This window comes from Ambystoma mexicanum, chromosome 1p (assembly GCF_040938575.1).
Source record: "Ambystoma mexicanum isolate Mex_15411 chromosome 1p, UKY_AmexF1_1, whole genome shotgun sequence".
NCBI classification, from domain to species: Eukaryota; Metazoa; Chordata; class Amphibia; order Caudata; family Ambystomatidae; genus Ambystoma; species Ambystoma mexicanum.
This window is the reverse complement of record NC_090921.1, coordinates 672,578,039-672,604,330: the sequence shown is the minus strand read 5'-3', so window position 1 is coordinate 672,604,330 and position 26,292 is coordinate 672,578,039. Positions and strand designations below refer to the sequence as shown.

The 26,292-nt window shown below is 44.5% G+C and overlaps 1 protein-coding gene across 1 annotated transcript in view; it reads left to right on the top strand.

Moving 5' to 3' along the window:
* Positions 1–26,292, top strand: part of CTSS (cathepsin S) — a 243,489-nt gene that overhangs the window by 189,751 nt on the left and 27,446 nt on the right. Inside the window, exon 7 of the mRNA XM_069649738.1 lies at positions 24,126–24,228. Coding sequence (XP_069505839.1) covers positions 24,126–24,228 — 103 coding nt within the window. The remainder of the gene's footprint in view (positions 1–24,125; positions 24,229–26,292) is intronic.

The window sequence follows — 26,292 nt, the reverse complement described above, 5'->3', positions numbered from 1 at the left end:
GGAGCATGTGCAACAGATTCTTCAGATATTAAAATGGGAGTGTTGTTTAGGACTCTATGAACATCAGTGGGAGAGTACAAAATAGGAAATTGGTTATTTACTTCCAGACCTTGCAATTTGATGTTCATTGCAGAAAGTATTAAACTATGTGCCCTAACGTCATCTCATATATTATCGGTCATCTCATATATTATCGTACAGACTGACAAAAGACTGAGAACCATATTGAGGACAGACACAGTGGGGGAAGTGAGGCGAATACGCTCGTCCACCTCCCGCAAAGTATGATGAACCATACTGTCTTTCTGGAGCACTTTTTCCTACACCAACCTAAAAAGAGAGTGAACGTTATAGCACTGATCGATTAGATTAGTTAGCTCTGTTGGAGTGACACCACAAGATGCATCGCAAGTTTGTTGCACTACACTTTCTAAATTACAAACCCCAGCACCAAGTACAAGAGAGTCTGCATATTCAATAATACTCAGATCATTCAAGTTATTCAACTCAGTCACCTCAGTCAACTCAGTCATTCGGGAATGGTCAAGCATAGCAGTTCCTTTTATTGTGAGTACAGTCTGGTGCCTGTTCTTTTTAAAAAAGAAGTCAGTTATCCTATGCCCGCAATTGCTGAAGGTATTGGGTCCACTGAAAACCTGTGGGCAACAGAAGGACACCCAGAGGAAGCTTTATTGCTAACTACGGGGCAGACTGTAGAGGGTTGATCCGATGGTACCAATACTGAATTGTCTAGTAGACACATTCTGTCCTCAGGGTTAATCAACACTGGTCTATTGTCCCCTAAATTATGCATCAGAGCAGCAACAATTTCAGTTTCTCATTGAGCTGAATCTCCTGTAATGCTAATCTAGACTGGCTGCGAAACCCAGAGCGAGAGGATATGCTTCGCTCACCCGTAAATCTAGGAATAATAAATGCAAGTTACCTTTATGGGAAATGCTTATTGCTATTCACTAGATGAGGCCATGGCAACTTGCCTCTATCCACAGATTAAAGGACTCACACCCCACAGTCTCTATGAGGTAGTTAAAGGTTTAAGCCCTTCAGCCGCAGCAACGGCATAGGCAATTCACAGTCACTCTATAGACAAATCCAAATGAGCAGGTGTTAGCTATTGGTTTTCCGGTGCTTAACTAACAGATCATACAGTAATACCCTGCAGACTCTGTAATATGTGCACCAGAAAGTTGCAGCACTGAGCAAGAGCAAGAACTGGTCCATATAAGATTAAAGCCTCTTAGGAATGCAGCAATAACAAAAAAACTCCCAGTCCTCAATTAAACAACCCTGGACTGGAAGTAAATATACTGAATCCACCAACATGGTATTAATAGTGACTGTCACCTGTACTGCGTCAGACAGAGGAGGAAAATATAACAAAGAGAATATACTAACCATTGCTAAAACACTTGATGAATTTAGCAATAAGCATCCTTTGATAATAGTGGGTGATCTAAATGTAAAAATTAACTGCGAGACTGAAGCGCTACTAGAACAACGAAATTCTGAACCTGTTACTGTACAAAACCGCACCAGAGAAAGCAAGGAGTGGATGTCTCTACTGTATAAATACCATCTGACCATCTTAAATGGCAACACTCCTGGAGACTACATGAAAAATATGACTAGAATATGTGGCAAGAGTATGAGCACCCTTGACTATATGATTGTTAATAGAAAAGCACAAAAGATAGTCACCGATATGGCTGTAGGATGAAGAGAAGAAAGCAACCATATGCCTTTATTTCTTCTGCTAAACTTGAAAGTAAAAACCAGCAGCATGTACCAAATGAATGGGGAGATAGGCGTAAATAACGCAAGTAACCGTATTAAATAGAACCCAACTAATATCCTAAAAGGAAATGTAAAAGCTACTCCTCTGCTAGATATTTTCATTGAAAAATATGAACTCCTCCCAATGAAACTTGAGTGTGCTATCCTTGATGAATTCAAAGACGTAACAGATTAAAATCAAGGGAGCAGTTATGGTAAAGCGTAAATATAGATCAATTAATGAAAGATGGAATTTGACCCATCATAAGAAATTTGATAACGATATACACATGAAAAAGAAACTGCTAAGTAAGAACAAACATTCGTGAATGCATAAATGAGAATGCAAAAGATGGAATTATGAAGATTCATAATTTTAAGAGTCAATATAAAAGATGGAAAAATGCTCACCAAAAAAGGAAAAAAGGTGAGACATGGCTTGCTTTGGCAAATACTGCAAAAAATAAAAATGACCAAGGAATGTGGGCGATTATAAATAATAAGAAAGATAATACGCTACCGGTTAACTGCATCCCAGAAAGTGACTGGAATGCTCATGTAAAAAAAACGTTGGGGAGTATGAGTTAATTATTGAGTGATAAAAAAGAAGAGAGAATCTGGAACGGAACATACACCGTTGACTCATTGATAACATTAATAAAGATGTGACCAAAGTCGAGAGCTGCGGGTCCAGATAGCACATGCAATGCCCTCGTGACACAATCGCCCGATCGATGGGCCAAGGTGCTGTATATTCTATTTCAATGGATTGGTAAATTTGGTAAAGTTCCTGACACATGGAAAGAAAGTATAATCCTACCTATATATAAGAAAGGCCCACGCAAAGATCTGGGAAATTACAGAATGTTAACGATGCTTGATACTCCCGCAAAAATATTTGCAAAAATTCTGTTAATTGAGTTAAACCAATGGATATCAAGCAGTGTGATACTTCCAGTCAATCAGTCTGGATTTAGAGCAAAACCCTCCACATCTCGCAATATATCTATTTTAGTGAGTGCAGTAGAATATTCTTGGAAGACCCGCAAACTGCCTATATATGTTGCCTATATAGATTTTTCTGCAGCATTTGATACGGTATCTCGTACAAAACTATGGAATAAACTGGAAAAATGGGGAATTCCGCAGGCCCTGCTACACATGATACAACTATTATATCAAGATACCTCTGTCAGAGTGCTTTTAGATCTTGAACGAAAATTGTCGGAATCTATATCCACCATACGTGGTGTTAAACAAGGTTGTACATTAGCTGCGACTTTGTTTAATCTATATTTAGCGGATTTCTTGAAAGAAACAAGTCCAACTAATGTAATGAATGACATTAAATTGGGCGAGGCGAGGCTGGGATGGCTTGGCTACGCCGATGATCTTGTGCTAATAGATTACACTCCAAAAGGATTACAATCAAAACTGAAAGAACTTGAAAGTTTTGCAGAAGCCAATGATCTAATCATTAATATTGAAAAGACTAAATTAATGAAGTTTGAGTATAGAATGTTGAAGAGAAATAAAAACCCAATATGGCAGATAAATAAGAGAAAGATCGAAGTTGTAAATGAATACAAATACTTGGGTGTCATCATTGATAACAAACTTAAATGGAAAACTCATTGGAATGAAACTAAGAGGAAGTGTATGATTGCTACGATGGCGCTAAGTAAATTCATAGGAGTGCAAGGGAATATTTCCATAAGTACTGTGATAAAATTGTACTCTACAAAAATAGTAGCATGCTTAATATATGGGGCTGAAATTTGGGGATGTTATTTCAAAAATGAAATTGAGATTTTGAAGCAAAAATTTTAAATTTTTTATTGAGGATGACAAAAAATGTATCCTATGAGTACATATTACTTGAATGTAACATGAACAGTGTCTATAGCCGCATTCAACTAATGTCTGCTATGCTATATGTCAAATTGACTAGACTGAACAATGAAACTTTTGCTGTAAAACTAATGGAACAATTTAGAAGCGTAGAGAAGGATGCTGCATTTTCAACAGTATATAGATGGAGAATGGAACATCTCAAATGGATAAAGTATGATACGTTTAGCTGGCTACATATGAGTATCAGACAAGTAAAAAGAAAAATGAAAATGTTGATAGAAGAACTTGATTATGACCAAAGAATAGTCAACCTAGCTACCAAATCGAACAGTAGGCTGTTTCTTGAATACTTAATAGCTAGAGAAGAGATACCTTCTTACCAGAATGCTTATCCTGACTCCAATACCATCAGGTGGTATCTGAAGTTCAAATTTAATATATGTGATGTGCTTATTATACTTGGAGCAAAGGTAGACATCCCCAAACAGCTCAGATACTGCAGATTATGTGGGATAAACATTCTTGAAACTCCTTACCACATATTATGTGAATGTGAGAGTTTAAATGGCATACGCAATTCCCATCTCATGAAATATGATAATATGTATAAATGTAACATCTTAGACATATGGTAGAGTTTGATGGAAGGACATGACACGAATTTGTTGTTTTATATGATGACATTTTATGTGACTATTTTAGACATTTTAAACTATCGAATGGAATTTATGTGTTTTAAGATTAAGTGTATATGGATTTTAAATTTCTCATGATTGATATGCAAAACTTTGTAAAGTTCTAAGCATATTATTAAATAAATAAAGTAAACAGCAATAAAAAAAACGCGGAGTGCAATTGGCATTACCAAAAATCCAGCACTAACCAGGAGCGGCTTGTGAGTCTATTTCTGAGCCTGCAGAAAATTAAGAGGTTTCTTCACCTGCGTCTTCGTCCATTAGTGGCTGGGAGCTAACCGCTTTAACCATGTAACCTCCGGGAGCGGGAGCCTGGCTTCGTGAAATTCGTCATATACAATAATGGAAAGAAGCCACCTGAGAAATCCACACATGTGGGGTGATCCCCTCTGCCTTGGGATAGGTAAATTGGGGACAAAAAAAACACACTTCGCTGCTACAGAATAACCGGCTGCAGAGGGCTGAGAAGCTGAGTAACCGCAGAAAATCCTCCCTGCACGCCGCTCGCCAGCAGCAACAGCACTCTCCTTAGGCACTCTGCTTCTCAGCGCTCCATGCAGGGGAGTGGAATAAATAGCAGCAGGCAAATCACAATGCCCACAGAGTGCTCCGGACAATCCGGCAGCAACAGCACTCTCCTCGCTCCTAAGTGAAAACATAGTTTCACTGGACCAAGAAAAAAAAAGATCGATTTGGAATGTCATTCCAAATCTAGCTATCAGCCCCTGCCGCACACAAGTGTTCACAGGGGCTGACAGGCTGTCGGTGAGTGTCTATGTGTGTGTCTGTGTGAGTGTTTTTTTGAGCGTATGAGTGCGGATTTGGTGTGTGTTGTGCTGGGAAGGAGGGGTGGGGAAAGGAGAGTTTTGGGGGGCGAACCCCCCCATTTAACATAAAAACCAGCGGGAGAGGGTAGGAGTGGGAAAGGAGTTATCTTGGGGGGTGGAGGAGTGTGGGCGCCGGGGAGAGGATGTCATATATTGCCCCATTTAAAAGTCAAAACAAAAAAATTCCGTCTTTTTTGTGTCCGGTCTTTTAAGTGCGGTAATATCACATAGAACCCTCTCCACAGGCACTCAGCTTGTCGGTGCGGAGTGCCGGGGGGTTGGATAAATGGCAGCAGGCAAAACACAATGCACACAGAGTGCTCAGGACAATCTAGCTGCAACAGCACTCTCCTCAGTCACTCTGCTACTACTTGTACTCAATTTCCCTATAGGGGATCCCTCGAACACCCTCCTCCCCCTAATCCTCACTGCTCAGGCTTCCACCGCTAAAGCAAATGCAGGCAGGGAAAGCGGGCTCACCGGTCTTGTGCCCCTGGAGAGCGAGAACCATCTGGACACTATTAGCTGAGGCCCTTGCTGCCAGATGTGAATAAAGAGGGAAATAAAACGTGAATGAAGCCCTCTCCCAAGTTGCATCGATCCAGAACGTCTCTAAGGAAAGGCCACTCCACCCGATCGAATACATTTTCAGCATCCAATCCCAATAACATAGCATGTTCTATGCACAATGTCAATAAGGGTTGTAATCCTCCTAACATTGTCTGCCCCCTGGGGGCCCTGCACAACCCTGCTTGCTCCTCCCAGATTAGAGTAGGCAGAACGCGATCCAGTCTAGCTGCCAAGATTTTAGCATCAATTTTGATGTCCGTATTCAAAACAGCTATTGGGCGGTATGATGAGTAACATCTGTGGTCCTTCCCCGGCTTAGAAATAATCAAGATCTTAGCCTCGCCCATGGTGTGTGTCGAGACCGCCAGAGAGAACATCTAATTAATAAGAGATGTAGAGGGCCCAGCAGGCAACTAGAAGATAGTTTGTAAAATGCGGCTGGAAAGCCGTCCAGACCCAGGACTTTACCAGCTTTTAGTAAGGCTTTCACCTGTAGGATTTCCTCAGTCATCATTTCTCCATTGAGCTCTTTCACGCTGCTCTATGGAGAGCCTGGTCATAGAGCATCCCTCCAGAAATTGACCTATCAGGTCAGGGTCGGCTGCTCAGGTGCATATAAGGAGCTATAGAAGTTGTCAGATTCACGTAAAATGTCCTTATCACTTTGAACCAAGTCCCCCCTTGCTATTCACAATGCCCATAAGTCTCCCTGATACCATTCTCTGTTTTCATTTCCATGCCAGAATTTTCCCTGCTTTGTTGCCCTCCTAAAGTACTGCTGTTGCACCCGGATCATGCTAAACTCGTTCTTAGAGGATTTTAGCATGTTAATCTCCCTTTTAGCCTGCTGGAGAGCTCTAAATACTTTACGAGAACTCATGCTCCTGTGCTCAGAATCTTTATTCTCTAGCTCCTGGGTTAGGAGCGCAGTCTGCTCTCTTCTCAATTTGTTGAGTGCCGCGGCTTTGGAGATTAGCACGCCCCTTAAAATCGTCTTAAAAGCATCCCAATACACAACTTCCGGGACCTGGCCTACTGGGTTTGTTATGAGAAAATCTCGTATTTCCTCTGCTACCTCTTACCACACAATCAGGTCTCGCAGTATGAATCTATTAAGATTCAAGCATCCTCACCCTGCTTCCGCCTGGGGGAGAGAAATGCTAATCCATACAGGGACGTGGTCTGAAAAATCTATTGTACCCATCCCTATTTCCATCATCCCAGGGAGTAAGTCCGCCCTCACCCAAAAATGGGCAATTCTCAAATACCTACGATGAGTGTGGGAAAAGGTGTAATCCCTGGTCTCAGGATGGACATGACTCCACACGGCCACCAGATCAGAGTCAGAGATCTGGTTTAGAAGGGCTCTAGATGGTTTCACCGCCCACCAGTATCTCACCTTAAACTCATCCTAATTGGGGTCCATAGGCAAATTGAAATCCCCCTATTATAATATGCCCAGCAGCTAGCCTAACAATTCCTCAAGCACTGTGCATAGGAATTCATTCAGCCCTGAGTTCGGCCCATAGATTGAAGCAAGTGTAATCTTCTTAGTTCCCAGCACCCCTTGCACAAACAGTAACCGCAAACTCCTCGTCATATTTTGCCTCTCGCAGCTTGAAGGGGGTATTCCTTCCAATAAGAATGCCCACCCCTTTTTTTTTCAGACAGTGGCCCTCATTACGACCCTGGCGGATTTTTTCCGCCATCGACGGACTTTTCCGCCATGGCGTAAAGTCCGTTTACGCCATGGCGGATGGCGGACTTACCGCCCCATTCCGAGGTTGGCGGGGCGGTAAGTCCCCATTGACCCATTTACCCTTCCCCATTCCCATTTCGGCCCCATAGGGCTCAATGGGAGTGGGGAAGGCGTTAATTACGCCACCGTACATTACGGTGGCGTAATTAACACCAAGGTCCCATAGCGCCATGGATTTTTACGCCCGCAAAAAGCGGGCGGAAAAGTGACCATGGCGCTTTGGGAACTCGTAGTTGGCGGTAAGGGGTCGGCGCAGCTAACGCTGGCGTAAACCCCTTACCGCCAGGGTCGTAATGAGGGCCAGTGAGTGGAGTGGAATTGTTCTGGAAATACTACTGTGAAGCCTACCAATATCCATCTTCAGAAGGTGCGTCTCTTGCAAAAACGCTACATCAACCTGTTGCCTTGTGAGCCTTTGAAGGAATATGTTGCGTTTCCTGGGGGAGTTTAAGCCCATAACATTATGGGTTAAACAACGCAGTTCCCTAGTTCTAGCTAACATCAAGCATGGAACCCTCCCAGAACAGGCCGATCAAAGACAGTCCCACCAATGGAATAGTAATCGTAGTGCTTCCACTTTTGGCTTTCGTCAACCAACATAAAACAAAACAATAACCACTGAACAAGGTAACCAGTAACTTTCCAAAAGGCGTGAGGAAGTAGTTATGTCCCCCCAGGTTCAGAAAACCCACCTGCAGGACAACCCACTTTAACCGCCCCCATGCGAGTCACCGTCGCCACCAAGCTAGATACACTCTGCTCGCCTATATCTACGACACAACACAATGTCCAGATGGTGCGCATGTTAGGGCAGTGATCCACCACTATATCATGTTAAGACCATCATGTAGGCCCTGTGGCATTCTTTTCCCTTTTTTTCCCTCCTCTGGCCCAGGCCCTTTTCCAGCCTCCAACCCCTTCACCCTCTTCATCCTGTGGTAATGAGCTGCCAAGGATCCTGGGCTCCTCCTCTAGTGATGTACACTGCCATTGCTTCCTCTCCCAGGTAAAGAGCTAGCCAAAGGGGAAAGTCCAATTGTATGGCATCTGCTCTTGCCTCAATGTCCATGTCGCTGAACGGAATGCAAGACACTTCTGAAGCGTCAGAGCTGCCAGGTCCTGGTATATGAACAGTTTCTGATTGCTGGAGGATATCTCCGCCTAGGATTTGGTAGCCTTCAAAAGGTTTTCCTTGATTGAATATGCATGAAAAATCATAATAATGTCTCTGGGCTGCGCTCAGGGACCTTTCCGCAGCAGACTGACCCTATGCACCCAGTCAAGGGTGGTTGCATTCATCACAATATCAGGGAACACCTCTTTAAAAAAAACGGAGAACCCAAGCCCTTAAGTCTGCCCACTCAACATTTTCTTCCAGATCTCAGATCCATACGTTCTCCCTTCTGTGCATGTTCTCAAGATCCTTGATAGTGGAGATCCGTTCTTCCATTCCCTGCTTGGCCCCCTCAAGCCCGCCCTGTAGGTGAATGACATTGTCCTGCAATGAATGAATTGCCTCCTCTGTATCGCCTACTCTCGAACCAATGTATTTCAAGTCAGTGGCAAGGTCGGCCAGTGACTTAAGCATCCCCTTTGTGGCCTTTGCAACCTCCTTCCTGATTGATAGGGACATTTATTTTTCAAGGTAGGCCCTGCACTGCAGGAGGTCATTCTTAGTTAGCTGTGCGTCACCTGCCCCACCCGCCGACCTGCCTGCAATCTCTGCTTCTCCGTTCTTCCTGTAGTATCCGCCTCCCAACGTGTTGCTGTGGGGGAACAGAGGGAAGTCACTGGGCGTGTTTTGTTCTGTGCTTTGCGCAGCGACTTACAGATGGGGTATCCTTCCCACCGCTGTCACCTATTTTCCAATTTAATTCCCAAGCAGGTCGGAGTGGTGGCTTCTGGCACACCTGAGGCCAGAAACCCTCCCAGGTCGAGGGCTGCGTCAAGGTACAAGGTGTGTGGATCTCCAGGTGGGAGTTTTAGCCAGTTTTCGGTCTTCCGGGGCAGCCCCCTCAACACTCCCGCACTGTCCCTGCCAAAGCCGCAGATGGGGGGCTGCAGCACCAGCCTTTCCGCTCACCTTCTCCCACAGCACCACCAGAGGGCTCTCACCGGGGACGGCGTCGATCTGCAGGCATCAAAGCACTCAGCAGGGGAAGCTCCCACTGATGCTATTCCAATGGCACTCCGGGCCTCCCGCTCCCCCTCCTTGCTGTATTCGGGAGCCAAGATCTACATGTAACAGGGGTGTAAGGGTCCTCCACAGCCCCCAGCTCTCCTCTGCAGCTGGGTCTGGCATCCGGAGTGCAGCTTAACAAGTGGTGAGACAAGTGGAGAGGTCTCACGCAACCATCAGGGCTCCATTCACAGCTAGTGTACTCTTCCCCGGCTCCCAGGGCGAGCTCTGATTGCCATGCGGCTCTCCCGAGAGCTTTTAGAATTCACAGAACCTTTGGGCTCATCAGGGGAGTTGCTAGGTCTGGAAAAGACCCGGGGCTAAGCTGATGTCGGTACTGTTGGGACTGGGGGCTAGCTAGTCTTTTGGCTGTAGCTCCTGAGATTCTATCCGGGGCTACAACCAAAAGATCAGGGGCTATAGCCCCCTTAGTCCCCCCTAGCAACGCCCCTGGGGCTCATCACTTCACAGTGACCTCCAGCGCCACCTTGCAGGAGAGGCTGCTCTCCTCCATCATGCAGGCTTTGGCACTCCTTGGCCCTCCTCGGTGCCCCGCCTCCTCAGTGTGCCAACCCTCTCCGGGACTGTACTTCTCTACAGGGCAGTGTGCTCAGCAGGGGTTTACCCCCCTCTGGATAGTGGGAGTTCAGCGGCCCGGCGCTGCTACAGCTTCTGGCACGAGATGCCTAGCGGGCCGCACCTCACTGCATTGCAGCCCACTCTAGACCAGCCTCTCGGCTCACGCACTATTCAGCGGCAGGGTCTTACTGGGGCTTGCATCGCCTAGAAAAAGCAACCCACCCGTATGCCAAGGGTTCCGGAGCAGAGCTATACCGATGGATCACCCCGGCACCCATTCAGAACATTGGCACAGGAGCCATCTCGCCCAGGGCCGGTGGAAGTTCTCAAAGAGAGGCCACACCCCCCCACTGCCACCTTTTTACTGCACCGCTGAACTTGTAATAAGTGTGGGGTATCCTTACTCCATTTGTAATCTTAGTGTTGCTGTTGTGGTGTGAATAATTGCTTCTGCCAAGTAGAGATTTGCTGAGTTTGGCATTGAGAAGACGTCCAGGTCCAAGACTCGATGGCACTTCGGGAAACGTGAAGGTGGTACATTAATTCTACGATATGAAGGCATTCCAGAAATTAACGAGGCACGAATGAGGGTATAATGGAAGATGAAAGTTGAGAGAGTCACAGATTTCCAGGAGGCAAGTGTGGGTCGTAGCAGGCTGGAGAAGGGTGCCAAAGCGATGCAGAGCAATCTGGAGGCAGGCGTGGGTCACAACAGACTAGCTAAGAATTAGCTAAGAGCTGTGTGGGAGCAAGGTGCAGGTCGCAACAGTTTGACATATACAGTATCAGAGAGTAGTTCACAAGGCATGCAATGGTCATTTAATAAATCAAACAAACCAGGACAAAAAGTGCAACTACGAAATATAAACACTTGTTAAGCAGTGTTGGCCGCTGTGAAAATTTAACTGGCATACTCTGGCATGAGATATTTGAAAATATAATGTATAGTACAATTGTAAGGATAGAGTCATATAACGATATGGGAACAGTGCTGTGGTGACCCCCTGACGCACTGTAGTGCCAATATTGTGCACCACAGAGATATGGGCCATACAGGATATACCCAGCTAATGATGGCTTGCTCTCTGGAATTGCGCGACATGAAAACTCACGATTCATGACATTTTATCCCCCCTGCCATCAACCCCCGCTGACTGTTCTGACATTGGAGTGTCCTCCACAGAGTTTGTCTCTTGCTCTTGCCCTGTCATCTAGCACAGGGGCAATGGGTGGTGGGGCATCACGGCCATCATCCGTAGGCGCTGACCTGTCTCCTCCACTTGTGCTGCGTCCCCTGGCTGCAGGTGCTGCATGGCAGTGGTGGACGCAGCTACTGGGTGTGTGTGTGGATATAGTAATGGCAGCAGGTGTCAGAGATTAGTCATTCTGCCAGCAGTCCTTTGATGCTTATCAATGGACAGCAGTATCACACGTGTTGCCAGGGTTCAGTGGTGGCTGCAGCATGGGTAGTCATTTTCAAGTGCTTTATTCTGATAGACCATTAACGCACATATCACCAATATATCACAATAAAATACAAAGAGGGTCACATAAATAGAATCAACATGATACAAAAAGGACGATTTATGACATACATAAAATTCATAACATTTCTAAAATCTCGTATCGCTCATAGGATGTGTTTTCCAATTACAAAGAGTATACTTGCAGCCTCAATTATTCAATATATCCTGAAAATCATAGAACACACAAGGGGAGACAATTCTCACAGCCCCTCACGCAACGCTATCGCTGGGGCTTCCACTACTCAGCAATCTCAAGCAAAGCAGCCACGCACGGTGGACATACCTAGCTACGGAATACACCAACTTCTAGTCCACCAAGCGAAAAAAACAATTGCATTGCATTGCCAGTAGTTCTTATATGCATCTGTAACAGGACATATCTTAAATGGCTTTTCCGCAGCTGAAATAAAACTGGACATATTAAGATAAAGTGTACCAGAGATTCGTCAGCTAAATTACAGAGTGGACAAACCCCAGAATTAAGGTGAGACCAAGAACAAGTATAACTTGCAACAGGAAAAAAGGCAACAAGTCTAAACCTTATGAAAAGAGAACGTTCGTATAGGGAGGATGGCTCATATAAAAAAAAATTGGAAATTACCCAGAAAATAGATGCGGCAGATGTCCGGCCCATTCTTTAGTGCAATGGCTAAAGACTCCAGCTTATCTTTGGAAGCAGTCTTGGCCAGTCATTTCAGAGCATGTTTCGAAGATGCACAACACTCCCTTGCGGAAGACCGCATTTGGCTACCAGACAACCTCAACAAAATGGATCTAACATGCCGCACCCGTCCACAGTTTCCAGCCCTATTTAATTTCAGGAATTCCACTAGAGCCTCCTTATAGGGCAACAGATCATGGGATGCTCACAGCAGGAGCCAATATAGGGCAGGTTTTAAGGCTATTTGATCGCCCACAGGCCAAACTTGCAAATCCGGAAGAAGCAAGGAGGTAGGGGCATTCTTTGGTAACAACAATAGATTCTTAAAAAACATGTTTTAACTCACAGACAACCCCTTTGTGGCAGCATACCCCCACACCTCTGCACCATACATTGGGGCAGCCAGGGCCTGGTTCCTGAACAGTTCTATAGCAGGGGAAATCGCCCCACTTCCCCTACTCCGAAAGAAAGAGGAAATTCTACCCCCATATTTAGATAGGGTGACAGTAGCTTTCACCGATTGGTCTGTCCAACTTGATACCTCATTAAACCTTTTCCCCAAGTAATCAAATTATTTTACCTGTTCTAGGACTTGGTCGTTGACAGAAACCCTCAAATGATGTCACTTAGTAAAAGGTGGTTTAAAAACCATAACCTTTGTCCTTGAGACATTATCCGCCAGACCAAGGGTTTTGCAATTCTTCACAATTATGTCCAATGATGCTGCAAGACACTTTTGGGTTCTAGCAAGAATTGCAGCATCATCCGCAAAGAATACGCATGGCCATCATGTTACACCAATTCTAGGGGAGTCCATAGCACCTACTTGCAATGCATCAACAATTTCTTGAATAAATAAAATGAAAGGAAGGGGCGCCAGGACACAGCCTTGGAGAACCCCTCTTTTAATATTAAAGGCATTTGTATGTTTGCATCCCATTCCCATACCTGACTGTTGCAGTGGAGTTACCATAAAGAAGCTTAATAGCATCCAGAAGGGGTTTGGGAACATTCCTCTTCTCCAAAACGTGCCTCAAGACTGAATCAAATGCCATCCTTAAATCAATAAAGATGATGTATAGCTTAATTCGAAGGAGTTTAGTATATTTCTCTATGATCAGGAACAATAAGAAACAATGATCCACTGTCCCTCTACCTGCTCTGAACCTCACCTGAGCATTGGAGATAACCTCTATCTCATCTACCCACTTTTGGAGTTTGGTTTGCAGAACCTTGCCGAATGTCTTGCCAACACTGTCCAATAGGGAGATCGGGCGGTAGTTCTCAGGTCGCTCCTTACCTCCCTTTTTGTAAATTGGAACAATTGTACCCTCAGACCATGTAGCGGGAGCCAAATCAGCCATAATAACTGCATTAAAAAGACACTTCAACATAGTGATCCACATTTACGGGTAATCACGAAAAAAGTCAAATGGGATCAGGTCTGGCCCACACCCTACCCAATCTCTGGGAGAGTAGTGCTATCCCAACCTCAGACTCAAGAATGACCAATGCCCCCTCTGGCCGATCAAGCACTGGGACCACCCCACCCTGCCACACCCCCACCCCCAACGGAGTATATTTCAGTAAAGTGGACCTCCCATTCTTTCCCTGAAATAACACAATCCTGGTCACGTCCACCATTGAGCTCTATAGGGGTTACCAGTTTCCAAAATGTCACCATATCCCTGGCCGCCAAGCAGCAGTCAGAGCCTCCCACAACATCAAAGCTCAATGCTTTGTAGCCAAAAGCTGTTTATATTTCAATCTCAAATCCCTGTATTTGTGGTGCTGCTGCAGTCCTTTTCGGAAGGGCGGTGTCCTGAGGCAATGGTTTAGGACGCCGGAGTGGCACTGGATGCGGCACCACCATCCTCCAAGTCACGATTGTTGATCTCATCCTACTTCCTCTCCACTTCCTAGGCATCTTCCTCGGCTGTTACTGGATGCAATGTGCACGCTAAGAAACCCAAACAGAAGAGTGGGAGGAGACATCCCTTATAATTTCACTCTATTTGGGCACCGTGAAATAATTTGGCTGCCCCTGAAACTAAATTTGGCACTTGCTGTCTCAGACAAGTATGATCGGAAGGAAGCTGCAGACAGGGGTGGACTGGCCTATAGGGAACTCTGGAGATTTCCCAGTAGGCCTCTGCACCATGGGCCTTTTTTGCGTGGTAACCTGTTTTATTTTCAAATTTCACATAGGAAAAGGGTTCGGCTTGCTAGAAATGTGTAATATGGGCCACTTTGAACATTATTTCCAGGGCCTTTTTTTGTTCCCAGTCCACCGCTGGCTGCAGATAATGGTGAAATAACTATGAATGATTTGTTCTTTGAAAAGCGGTACGAAACTGTTCTGAGATAAAGGACAGTTATTAGTATTGTGTTGACACAGGTAGTATAGTTCAATGGCAACCCACTCGTCTTGGAAGCAAGACGACTCGATTCCCGGCTTCCCGGTTAATAAAAAAACAATTATAATTATAACTTCAATAACCCTGATTAAGAGGATTATTGAGGCTTTACGGGCTAATGAAGGAAAGTCTATAATAATGCTTATACACAAGATTACTTTTACTTTGTTCGTGAAAACCAAGCATCCTATGGTAGCTATAGATCTAGTGGAAAAACAGAATGAACTAAGAAAATGAAACAGTCTTATACAACCTTAAAAGGGACTGTGATATGAATACAGGGAAATTGTTGATAAGCACAGGGCATCCAGAGGAAAATTACAACACACATGCACAAGTCTGATTCAGGGGCAATGTGGATGGGGCATATACAATTATTGCAATTCCTTCCTCCAGGGTGATCAGTGAGAATACTGTAGGGTGATAAAATGTAGCCTTCCTTATAGGGTATAATAAATGTGATCCAGAAGAAAAACAGAGTTGTACTGCTGTTTTGTGACCTTCTTCAAAGGGTGTTACTGTGTCAATCACCAGATGTGGAGAAAATCATGGGGGATCTCGAGGGTTCTGCTCAAGCTAATGGTGGCACTCCGCACAGACACTTGAGTTATGGTCGGGACATAAGTGGAGAACGATCAAGCAGAGACATTACAGACAGACGTTTAAAGCACCTGCATGTTTAATGTATACCTATCACTATCAGTTGTTCCTATCTCCTTTGCTGCAGAAAGGATTTCCCCCCAGAGCTTGGCATTTGGGAGATAGAGCTACTTATGTGGGCAGAGGATTGTACTTCTTCTGGAAAAGACAGTGATGGCCGACAACACTGAATTGCTGTCCTCTAATTAGGTCGAATCAATCTTTATTCGTGTGCTGCATCCATCAAAGCCTACAATGTATATTTCCATTAAAGCAATAAAAATAATACAATTATTTTAAAATTGTTCTACAAAATTGTAACCCAATTATGAATTGAGTAATTCCAGGAACATATATTCAAACACTTCCTCCGTACTACATCAATCTATTGAACACCCAGAGGACTGTGGGGGTCTAATACCTCCAACACCTTTGCCCCTGAGTCGCAAGGAGCGTACAAATTATACATAAAAGGACAATCATAAATAATCAATCCATCACTCATGTTACCATGAAAAAGATGCAGGTCTTTTATGCAGACAAATACCCTAACAAAGGTACTTTGTCATTGCATATTACTTCCAATATACCACACTACAAATATTCTGAGTATCATAAAAAATAAAAATTTTCCCTTGAAAACACATTAAGTTCATATTAAGCATTTTAAAACTAAACAAAAAAATAATAAGGGAATCTATGAAACAGACATTGGGCCTCATTACAAGTATACCGGTCTGGTAACAACGGTGATGGTAAGCCACCGGCACCGTTGTTACCGGACCGGCATACTCCTAATTCTGCGAGCGGGTGCCTTTCCAGCCACAAGGTCTGACCTGGCGGGCAGAACGGCACCCACGCACAAACCTTGACGGTAGCACCGGCACCATGATGAATGGTGCCAGTGCTACCATCCTCCCCATCCCCTTTGTGTCCTATGGGACTCGAATGGGAATGGGGAGTAATATTTTCCAGCACCTGGCGATGGGAAACTAACGGGACCGCCAGGGCTGTAATGCCCCAGTAATTCCCCATTGCCAGGCTCAGGAAAAAAACCAACTCCGGCGGCAGCCGTCCCGGTTTTTATCAGCACGGCTACCGCCACTGTCGTAATGAGGCTCATTGTGATATTTCCCCTCCAAAAGTGCTACCAGGCCTCTCCTAATTGATACCAAGAAAAAAGAAAAAATAGTGACCCTAATTATGGGGATTTCAGAATACTACAAGGACCTCATTACAAGTATGGCGGTGCGGAAAAAAACAGCAGTAGTGCAGTGGTAACTCTATCACTACTGCATTACCACCACATTACTACACCATACTGCACCTTTAGTGGTGAGGAGGAGGAAACACCTCTAGCAAAATGCTTGAGGTAAATCTGCTGCCTTAACGGCAAAATCGGCAGAATTACCGCCGGCAGTAATTCTGCCAAAAAACCCCATGGATTACTATGGACTCCATAAATAGGGACTAATACTGTCATACCACCACTTGTAATCTAGCAGTAATTCCACGGACCAAGTGGCAGTAACAGTAACCGAATTTGGGGGTAGTTTGGCAGATTTACCGCCGAACTCGTAATGAAGCCCACGTGTTTTACCACTCTGTCAAATTCCTAGTTTTGTTTCTGAAACTCATATTTTCTGTGAAGGTAGTTACCACCACACAAAAGTCTGACCTCATGTGGTAATTACCACACACGATAGTTACCTGTCCATATGGAGTCGAATGGTACTCCAAATAATTGAAGGGTATGCATGCCTCAGAATAATGCAGACCCTTCAAATCAATGCACCATTACTGTGTGTTATAACGGGTTACAACTGGGACATATTCTCATTGAACTCATTCTCATCTCCTCTCAACTCTATGCCTTAATATCTCCAACGCACCTTCTCCCTCCAATCACTCTATCGTGTTTGCCTCAGTCTCCACTCCTGCTTCTTCCTCACTCTATCTATCTACTACAACTATTACTAAGCACAAGTTTCCCTCCTCCAAACTCCCTGACTACCTCTCTGACCTACACCACTCTCTCCTCCTATGCTGATCTCACCTTTCCATCCACTGAAGAAGCCTTAACTTTAACACTGCTCTTTATGCTCCCTTCTCCTCTCACTAATCTCTTACTACACTCACTTCTAAATCCTCCTCTACATAGCCCTGGATTACATCTCTCATCTGCACCCTCAAAACAACAATGCAGAAAAGGCTTCAACTTGGCAAAGGTCAAGACACTTCCCTGATCTCCTACTCTATCTGTGCTCTTCAAAACTATTCCTCTACTCTTACGGTGCCAATGTGACTTCTATCTCTCATTTTGACTCAATCCTCCAAACCTATGCACCCCCAAAAGTCTCTCAACTCAATTCCCTCACCTCCTAAACCCACATGCATCTCCTCTACTCTTTCTGCAAATGTTTTGCTCTACACTTTGTTTCTAAAATTTATACCATTCACAATACCCTCACTACTTACCTTCTAGCCCCTCTTCCTGCTCATTATTTTCCACCACTCCTACCCTCCTCTCCCACAACTATGTCTTCCTTTGCCCCCACCAACCCTGATGAGATTCTTGCCCTACTCCTCAGAGCTAACCCTTGCTACAAATGTTCTCCCCTCTTTAAGTCCTCTCTTGACAATGCCACTTTTTCATCATCATATAAGAAAGCTACTGTCAACCCTCTCCTTAAGAAACCTGGTCTGGATCCTAACTTTATTGCCATCTTTCGCCCTGTCTCTCTTCTACCACACTATTTCAAATTCCTAGAGCGAGGAGTATTCAATCGACTCACTAAGTTCCTTGATACTCACAACGTCCGGCATCCGCATCAATGTGGCTTGCAACCTTTGCATTCTAGTGATACAGTTCTCCTAAATGTCAGCAACTTCATCTCTTCCGCTCGTCATGCAAACCTTTCATCTATTCTTATTCTGCTCGACCTCTCTGCTGCTTTTGATACGGTCAAGCATTCTGACCTTCTCTCTGCATTATCTCTCCTTGGCATCAGAGATAAGGCCTTTGCTCGATTTGCTTCATACCTTGCCCCCAGACACTTTCAGGTGTCCTGGCACAGCCTTATGTCCCCACTCACCCCCCCTTACTGTTGGAGTCACCCAACGGTCTGTTCTTGGTCCACTTCTATTCACTCGCTACTTCAGCTCTTTGCGCCCTTATCTCCTCTTACAGCTTCTCCTATCAACTCTTTTCTGATGATACTCAGATCTCATTCTCCTTTCACTCCTTATCCAATGAAATGCTGTAAAGAATGTCAAACTGTTGCTCCGCCATCAGATACTGGATGGCGTCTCACTCACTCATGCTCAACTCAACTAAGACCGACATTCTATACTTCCCAGCCAAACAGGCTATCTCTTCCCCCTCCTCTTCTCTCCTGACTACCATCCTTACTCTGCTTCCACTTGTAACTTTGGTGTCATCTTTGACCCATCACACAATGTCTTGCTCTTCATCTCCAAATCTGCCACTGCAGCCAGACTCAACCTCCTCAGTATCAGAAAAGTCTGTCATCTTCTTCCTTTCAATACTGCTAAACAGCTAATCTAGTCCTTAGTCCTTTCAAGATCTGACTACTGTGCCAGTCTCCTCTATGGCCTCACCAACTATGCTTTTTCATGTCTGCTCAAAGTCCTCAACTTCACGGTCTGCACACTTTTCAACCTTTCTTGCTTTACCTCTAGCTCCTCTGTCTGTAACCAAATTGGCTGCCTATCTATGAAATAAAGGATTAAGTATAAACGTCTTCTCATCATCTTCTAAACTATCCATGGACTCACCTCACCCTACCTCTCTGCTCATCTCATTCCCTACTCTCCTCCTCGATCGTTAAGATCATCCTCGGCTCACCTCCTTACCACCACTCGAGCCCTGTGCGCTCCCTCTCATTTCTGATCTCTCTCTCTCTGTCTCTCCTCGCTCCCCTACTCTTCCTCTCTCTCTCTGCTCTACTCCAACTTTACCAATATTTAATTCCAACCTTAAAGCTCTCCTTCTTTCTGAAGAACCTGCTTCCTAGCACTGTACGCTACCGCATCACCCTGTTTTCCTCTCTCCCTACCATCCATTCCTAATTCACCACTTCCTCCACCATCCTGTTCCTATGTCTGTTCTGTCCTCGTCCCTGGTTTATGTTTCCGTCTTCACCTGCAGCATCTGGTCTTCAAGTCACATTCTCTCACCGCTTTGTAAAGAAACCATGTCCTGTGCTCTTTTATCATGGTAGAATTTGTATGTGTTTTTGTGCCAAAAGTGCATTGCTTTCCCTGTGGTTTTTATAACTAAATACATTATAAAATGAATCTGTCCATAGGCATTATTGCCAAACTTGTGATCAGGTTCCTTTTCTATATGATCCTCTCTTAAATAAATCTAGTCCATTTCAGAAACTTAGCTCGTAAGCGTAGTGCAGTGCCAAAAAAACAGGCCGCTGCGAGTACAACATGTTTGTGCCTGTTAGTTTTCCAATACATCAGTGCTGGATAGCATCTTCTTATTCCACTTTCCAATAAACTTGATCATGGTCACTTTCTTCTTACACCAAACTATAGTGGGCAGAAAGAACAACAGCAAATGTCCTTGTTTTACAATATGGGCAATTTTCAGAACCATATGCCTGTCATTTGTGGGTTATGTTTGCTAAAGGCAATACATTCAAACAGAATTGTAGGTAAATCGGGTTCCTGTGAAAGGGCTCAGTCTCTCTCATTTAGCTATTCTTCTTTTCCTCCGATTTCTTTGATTTCCAGGCATTGAGTAAAGTCAAATCAACTGGCGTCCCTTTGCAGTAAATCCCAGAGTGCCCAACCCAAATATATTCCATTTGTCATCTTCATTGATGATGACTTTGTTACCCCACCCGTGTCTTCGTTTAATGATGAATGGTCCCAATCATTCAGCACCTGGCATATATGTCGTCTCTAGTCCCACGTCGAGGCACCAGCTGGTGTGGGCACATCCTTTAATATATTTCGACAGATATCCAGATCTTCACTGAATTTTAGTTTAAACCAGTTCTTTGGCTTTCATTCATATTTCAACCCCGAAATACCCATTATTAACCTGACCAATCCATTTTATCTGCTACTTGGGTCAAAGCTAGCCTTCTTCAAAAACTCTGCAGTCCTTATTCTGTCTAGGGATACATGGCCCCAGAGTTTCGCATCATACCGTGCTGGCCTTGCATATCTCCATCATTGGGGTAAATGCCTTTTTATGATACCCCTGCCTTCCCTACTTGCTCATTCCATGACCCATTTGCCATAACAAATACATCAAGGTAATCAAATGGGTCAGCTTGAGTTATTGGTACTTTATTGATCATTATATTGATCTTAATTTTCTTTTTAAGGTGAAACACTATGGCACTGGTTTTCTGAGTGTTCATTTTTAGCCCGTTCGCATTACATTTCTGTTTGAACATTGTCAACTGCTTCTTCACACCCATTGGTGTTGTTAAGATTACTACTGCGCCATCCGTTCTAAAGAAGGCCCCTAGTTTTATGCCGTCCAATTTTGGTGCATCAGCATTTAAGTCTGCAGGCGAAATGGGTCGATATTTATGTGAAGGGAGAATAGCAATTAGCGAGCACGCATCCCTGGCGTTCTTCCCTCTGTACATAAAAAGCGTCTCTGATTTCAACCTATTGTCCCCATCTCACAGAGGCATAATTATAAGAATATTGGTCAATTATTGCACATAGCAACCTCTTTGTGACCTTCATTAAAAAATAATAGCTGACATAAGTGGAAGCGATTCAGCCTATCAGATCATGTTTTTATACTCTATATAATTGTTACCTTCTCCTTCTTGCAATTCTAAAAGTTTGTAATAATACACCAAAGCTAGGTTCATGCTTCATACCAGACAAATACTAATACAAATGTCACGGCTGGGGGCCTTATCTCATTTTTGCTCCTCTAATGATCCTCATGTCTTTATTTCTATAATGAAAACTTCTGTCCTCAAATAATATTGCAGTTTCAATTATGTAGTGATTAACAGAGAAAAAACAGAACAATGTTGGTGGGCAGGTAACACAAGTGCTGCTGCAGTTGGTAGATCAATAACGAAAACTTGAACAGAGTTGATAATTATTTTCACCTGTGGTTAAAGTACAGGTACAGTCGAAAAATATCCAGGTTGAAATGATTATTAGACTAAATTGGGCAACAAAGTTGCCTTTGACTGAGCACTGACCGTTTTTGCCCGTTGTTGGCCAACACAGTCTTTTTAGCTGTCCTACAACTAATCGACAAATATATGGCACAGTTTGCTCCATTGCTGGTCGTATATGAAGTGGAGTTATGGGGTTCAAGCGTTCTTGGGCCTGCACAGTTCCCCTTCTGTGTGATGAATTAGTCTGGAATTGGGCTTAGCCGCTATAAAGGTAACATGTGTGGTCACCTGGCTTAAACTATTCCATGAATTGTCTATACAAGGGGCTCATTTCGAGAAATGTTGCACCAGCATACACTGGAAGTGTAAGGCCTGCGGACGGGGTGCATGACTGAGAACAAGCTAAATGTTATCTTAAAGGCTAGTGATCCCTCTAAAGCAACTTCAAAATAGCATTCACTTAGCAGGGAAACATTGAAGATTTAACTCAGATGGGATGTTTGCCAATGTCTTCAACACCTTTTGAAAATTTGAGACGGCTGGGTGGATGCTGCTAGATTCACTAGTTTTGTTTTGTTTAATGTAGGTTAGTGTGGGGCTGTCTGACTAACTGCTGTGGGGAGTGCGCAGGAGCAGAATGACCCCAGTATGTTCTACTTACCTGTAATTTGCTGTCGTGGAATAGTGGCATCTAATCTGCCAAATTTGCATCAAATTTAATCTGCCTTCATCCAGAAAAGCCTTGGGTTTTCTATACAGAGGTCAAGATAACAGAATTTGCACCATACTATGAAAGGAATATGAAGGATAATTGTAAGGACTAATTGTTATCTTAAAACAATTGAGAGACATTGTAGATGTTGTAATGCTTGTTAATGTCTTTAAGAAATGTGTTTTAAAGTTTCAATAGATTGCATTCCTTGTTTAAGTCTGTGAGCATTTTTCAAAAATAAACTTAAAACTTGGCACACATCGGTTGTGGAGTAGACGACATGCTTCTTGTAGTACACTCACTGCCTCCTGGCCTTTATTCTTCACATTATGTATTAAATAAAAGCCTCAACAAGAGTAATCATGTAACTAGCTGCAAACACTGTGGATGAGACAGGCAGAATCAGATGCACAGATGTGATATTTGTGGATGTTTACCACATGCACTGACACAGATGATATATTGGACCACATAATTACCATAGCGCTTGACAAAGATTACTTCAGACGTTACAGGAAAAGTAATTTGTGGGTCACAAAGGAGGGCCTGGGGCTACCTTTATGATATGATATGATATGATATGATTTGGCCTTTATAACGTGCCAGTACACAAGTGTTTTTGGTTGCCACAAGACAAGGGCGGGAAGACATAGGGAGGACAAGAAAAACGATCATACTAGGCCTTGAGTTATTCGGATCGTGCAAGTGCGACAACGAGATGTGCAGGGGGAGGCAGAGGGGGAACTGCAAGGGAGAGCATAGGAGGAAGTGCGATCAGGGCAGCATGGCTCTGAGTAAGTGCAGCCAGGACAGTGCGGCTCTGGGTAAGAGCAAGGAGGCAGGGGGATGTAGGGGTTACAGTTACAGGAAATAAATGTGCAGTAGGCCAGGAGGCAGTGCAAAGGAAGACTGGACGTGGAGGAGCCTGGTGCCCAGTGAGACTCTGAGGGAACCAAGCAACCACTCGGCACAGCAGACAGGCAAGTTAGCAAGGGAGAGAGAGAGAGAGAAGGCAGAGGAGAAAAGGAGGGTCTTGAGCTGCTTAAGGAAATTCATGTGGTCCGGCTCAAGTGTGAGAGGGGCAGGGAGGCCGTTCCAGTGGCAGGTACCTACAGAGGAGAGAGATCTACCCCCCACTCTCTGCCTGGAGAAGCATCTGACCCTCAGAGAGTTGGAGGTAGCTGAGCAAGGGGCACTAGAAGGAAGGTAGTTGGATGTAGTGCGGGCCCCGGCCCAAGAAAGCCTTGTGGACAATGGAGAGTGTCTTGAACTTGATCTTTGCAGCCATCGGGAGTCAGTGCTATGCAGTGCTATTTTTGAGAAAAGAAATGATCACAACTAAAAATTGCTCAAATATTATGTAGAACAGTGGTATGAACCCTGTGCCGCTCCAGCAGGCAGTTTTGGACTGTGACTCCTCCGACCCCTCACCATTGACTATACTGGCTGGGGCGGAAGGGAATTATGATAAAAAAAAAACTCTGGAGAACCACACATTTCAGACCCGGACATGGAATATGCTCACTCAAATATACAGAGTTGAAATTATAAATATGGCGTTTGAGGCCGGGTACAGTTGTTATGCTACATTATTATTTTTTTAATTGCGCACATCGCAACTGTACTGTCTGCACAGGTTGGATCTCCTTCATCTATTCATTTAGGTTAGGAAATGAGGATAGTTTCTTAGATGCATCAGAGAAAAAGAAAAGAAAATATCAATGTTCCATATTTGTATTGAAAACCTCTGCTTTGTTCACATGCCTCTTTTCCTAGGTGTCTACAACGATCCCGCATGCAGCCAGGTCATGAACCACGGAGTCCTTGCAGTCGGTTATGGCACACTGAATGGGCAAGACTACTGGCTGTTGAAGAACAGGTGAGACTTTGATCTCGGCAATCAGCAGCCCTTGACTTGACACAGGCACAGAACCTGCTAAACTAGAGCAGTTCTAGAGTGGATGCTCAAAGGGTTCATATCTTTTCAGCATCATACCATATACATATGAGCTTTATTTATTCATGTGAGAGCTTCATATAGCAACCGCATGTGCGACCTTAAGAAAGAGGTCTGCAACATTCGGCTCTCCGGATGTTTTGGATTAACAACTCCCATCAACCCTAACCAACATAGCCAATGGCGAATGATCATGTGATCATGGGAACTGTTGACCAAAACATCCGGAGAGCCACAGGTTGCATACCCCTGCCTTAAGGCTATTGAGGGGCCCTGTAATGTCAATGTCGATATGGCACTCTTGTGAGTTAGTCAGTGCCTGTATGTTGAATGTAGCACTGGCAATAAGGGACCCAGTCCTGCATTACGAGGATGGTGCCAATTTGCTTGTGGTTGGTTGAAATCCTCCATCAAAAATAATGGTGAGGAGATTATTTTCTGAATTTAAGAGGAACTAAGCGTTTTCATAATTATTTTCTGACTTTAAGAGAGACACCAAGCCATTCCATAATCAAGGTCCCTGTATTAACGATGGACCTTCCTTGTGTTCCAGTTGATTGAGTTTGTCATCTCTAAAGAAGCATCTATTGCTGGACCTCAGCTTGCAGCCTCGCGTTTTGTGCAGAGACTAATATGCTAGTATATCATCCTGGTGAGGCACACCAACTCCAATTGTAATGCACTCTTGCAATACTCTAGTCAGGACATTTCCAATGCTATTGTGATCTCTACAACCTGGGATGGTCACAGAAGTGTGAAAACCTTCCTAAGCAGGTTCGGGTGGTAGTTAAAGCTCTTGACAACCGAATTCACTTGTCTGTCCAAGTTCACCTTTGATGCAAAGTCGAGGTTGCTAACAAAGATTTCTGCTAATCGGAAAATGCAATGTGCTCACTGGTGCTCCCTTCGAGTATTATACCTGGTTTGGCCCTATTTCGGCGAAGTATGCTTTTTATCATCCAAAATAGGAAGTTGTTGAGGCGCTCAGTGATAATCTTGACTCTCGCTGGATTGTTATCCAGTTTTTAGTGTGACACATGTGTCATCCTGGTACATCTGAGACTAGGTAATATCTATATAGTAGTGGTGCATGTATATGTCGAATAGTGGGGGATATACAGATGGGTTTTAAAGAGTACCATATTCAATTAGTTTTGAGGTAGGACAGGCAGGTCCTATTCTGACCTGTTAGATTTGTTTTTTGAGGAAAGAGCAGATCCACTCTAGTTACAATCTCCTGTAATGAAGGTGCTGATTCAGCGCCAGACAAGGGAGGTGCACCTACCAATTGCAGGAATAAGAGGTACGGGCTGGGGCTCCTCCTATGAGGGAGGGATCAGAGGGGACTCTGGGAGCTGTAGCCAGCCCTGGGCTGGACACAGAGAGGGACAAGGAGGGCGGGGGGGGGGCACTCTGTATATGACACATCATGGACACCACAAACCTGTATGCACACACGCGAGGAAAAGCGAAACCACAGGTGAATGCTTTCCATGAGGGCGCCACATGCTGGGCCTCACCCTGCAGGCCCACCCTGAACACATGGCCATGCACCGCGGCTGTGGGAGGGGGGAAGCTGAACTCAGGTTGCTCATCCCCAGCAGACCGCAGTCACTTTGAACAGCCACAGGTGGTGTAATCAATGCGGGCGAGCCAGCCCCACGGCTACTTGTGGGATTTGAGGAAATCGACCTGACCCGGGGCGTCACTTGCATGTCACCAAGGAGGTATCAAGTCACCCCTTGCCAGTGGGTATGGGAACGAGGATGGGGAATGTAGGCGTGTTCCAAAAAGAACCAATCAGACAGTAAGTTCTGATGTACCTGAAAAATAATCAGCCCGCAGAGTGTCCATTATAGTATTTTCAGAGGCCGCTATCTTGCTGATGCCGTGTGAATGTGTCCCTTCCCACTAGTTCAGAGTGTCTCGTGTTCCTTCCTCTTTGGCGCTGACAAATGGCAAATGAGTAAAGGGCCAGGGGTCAGC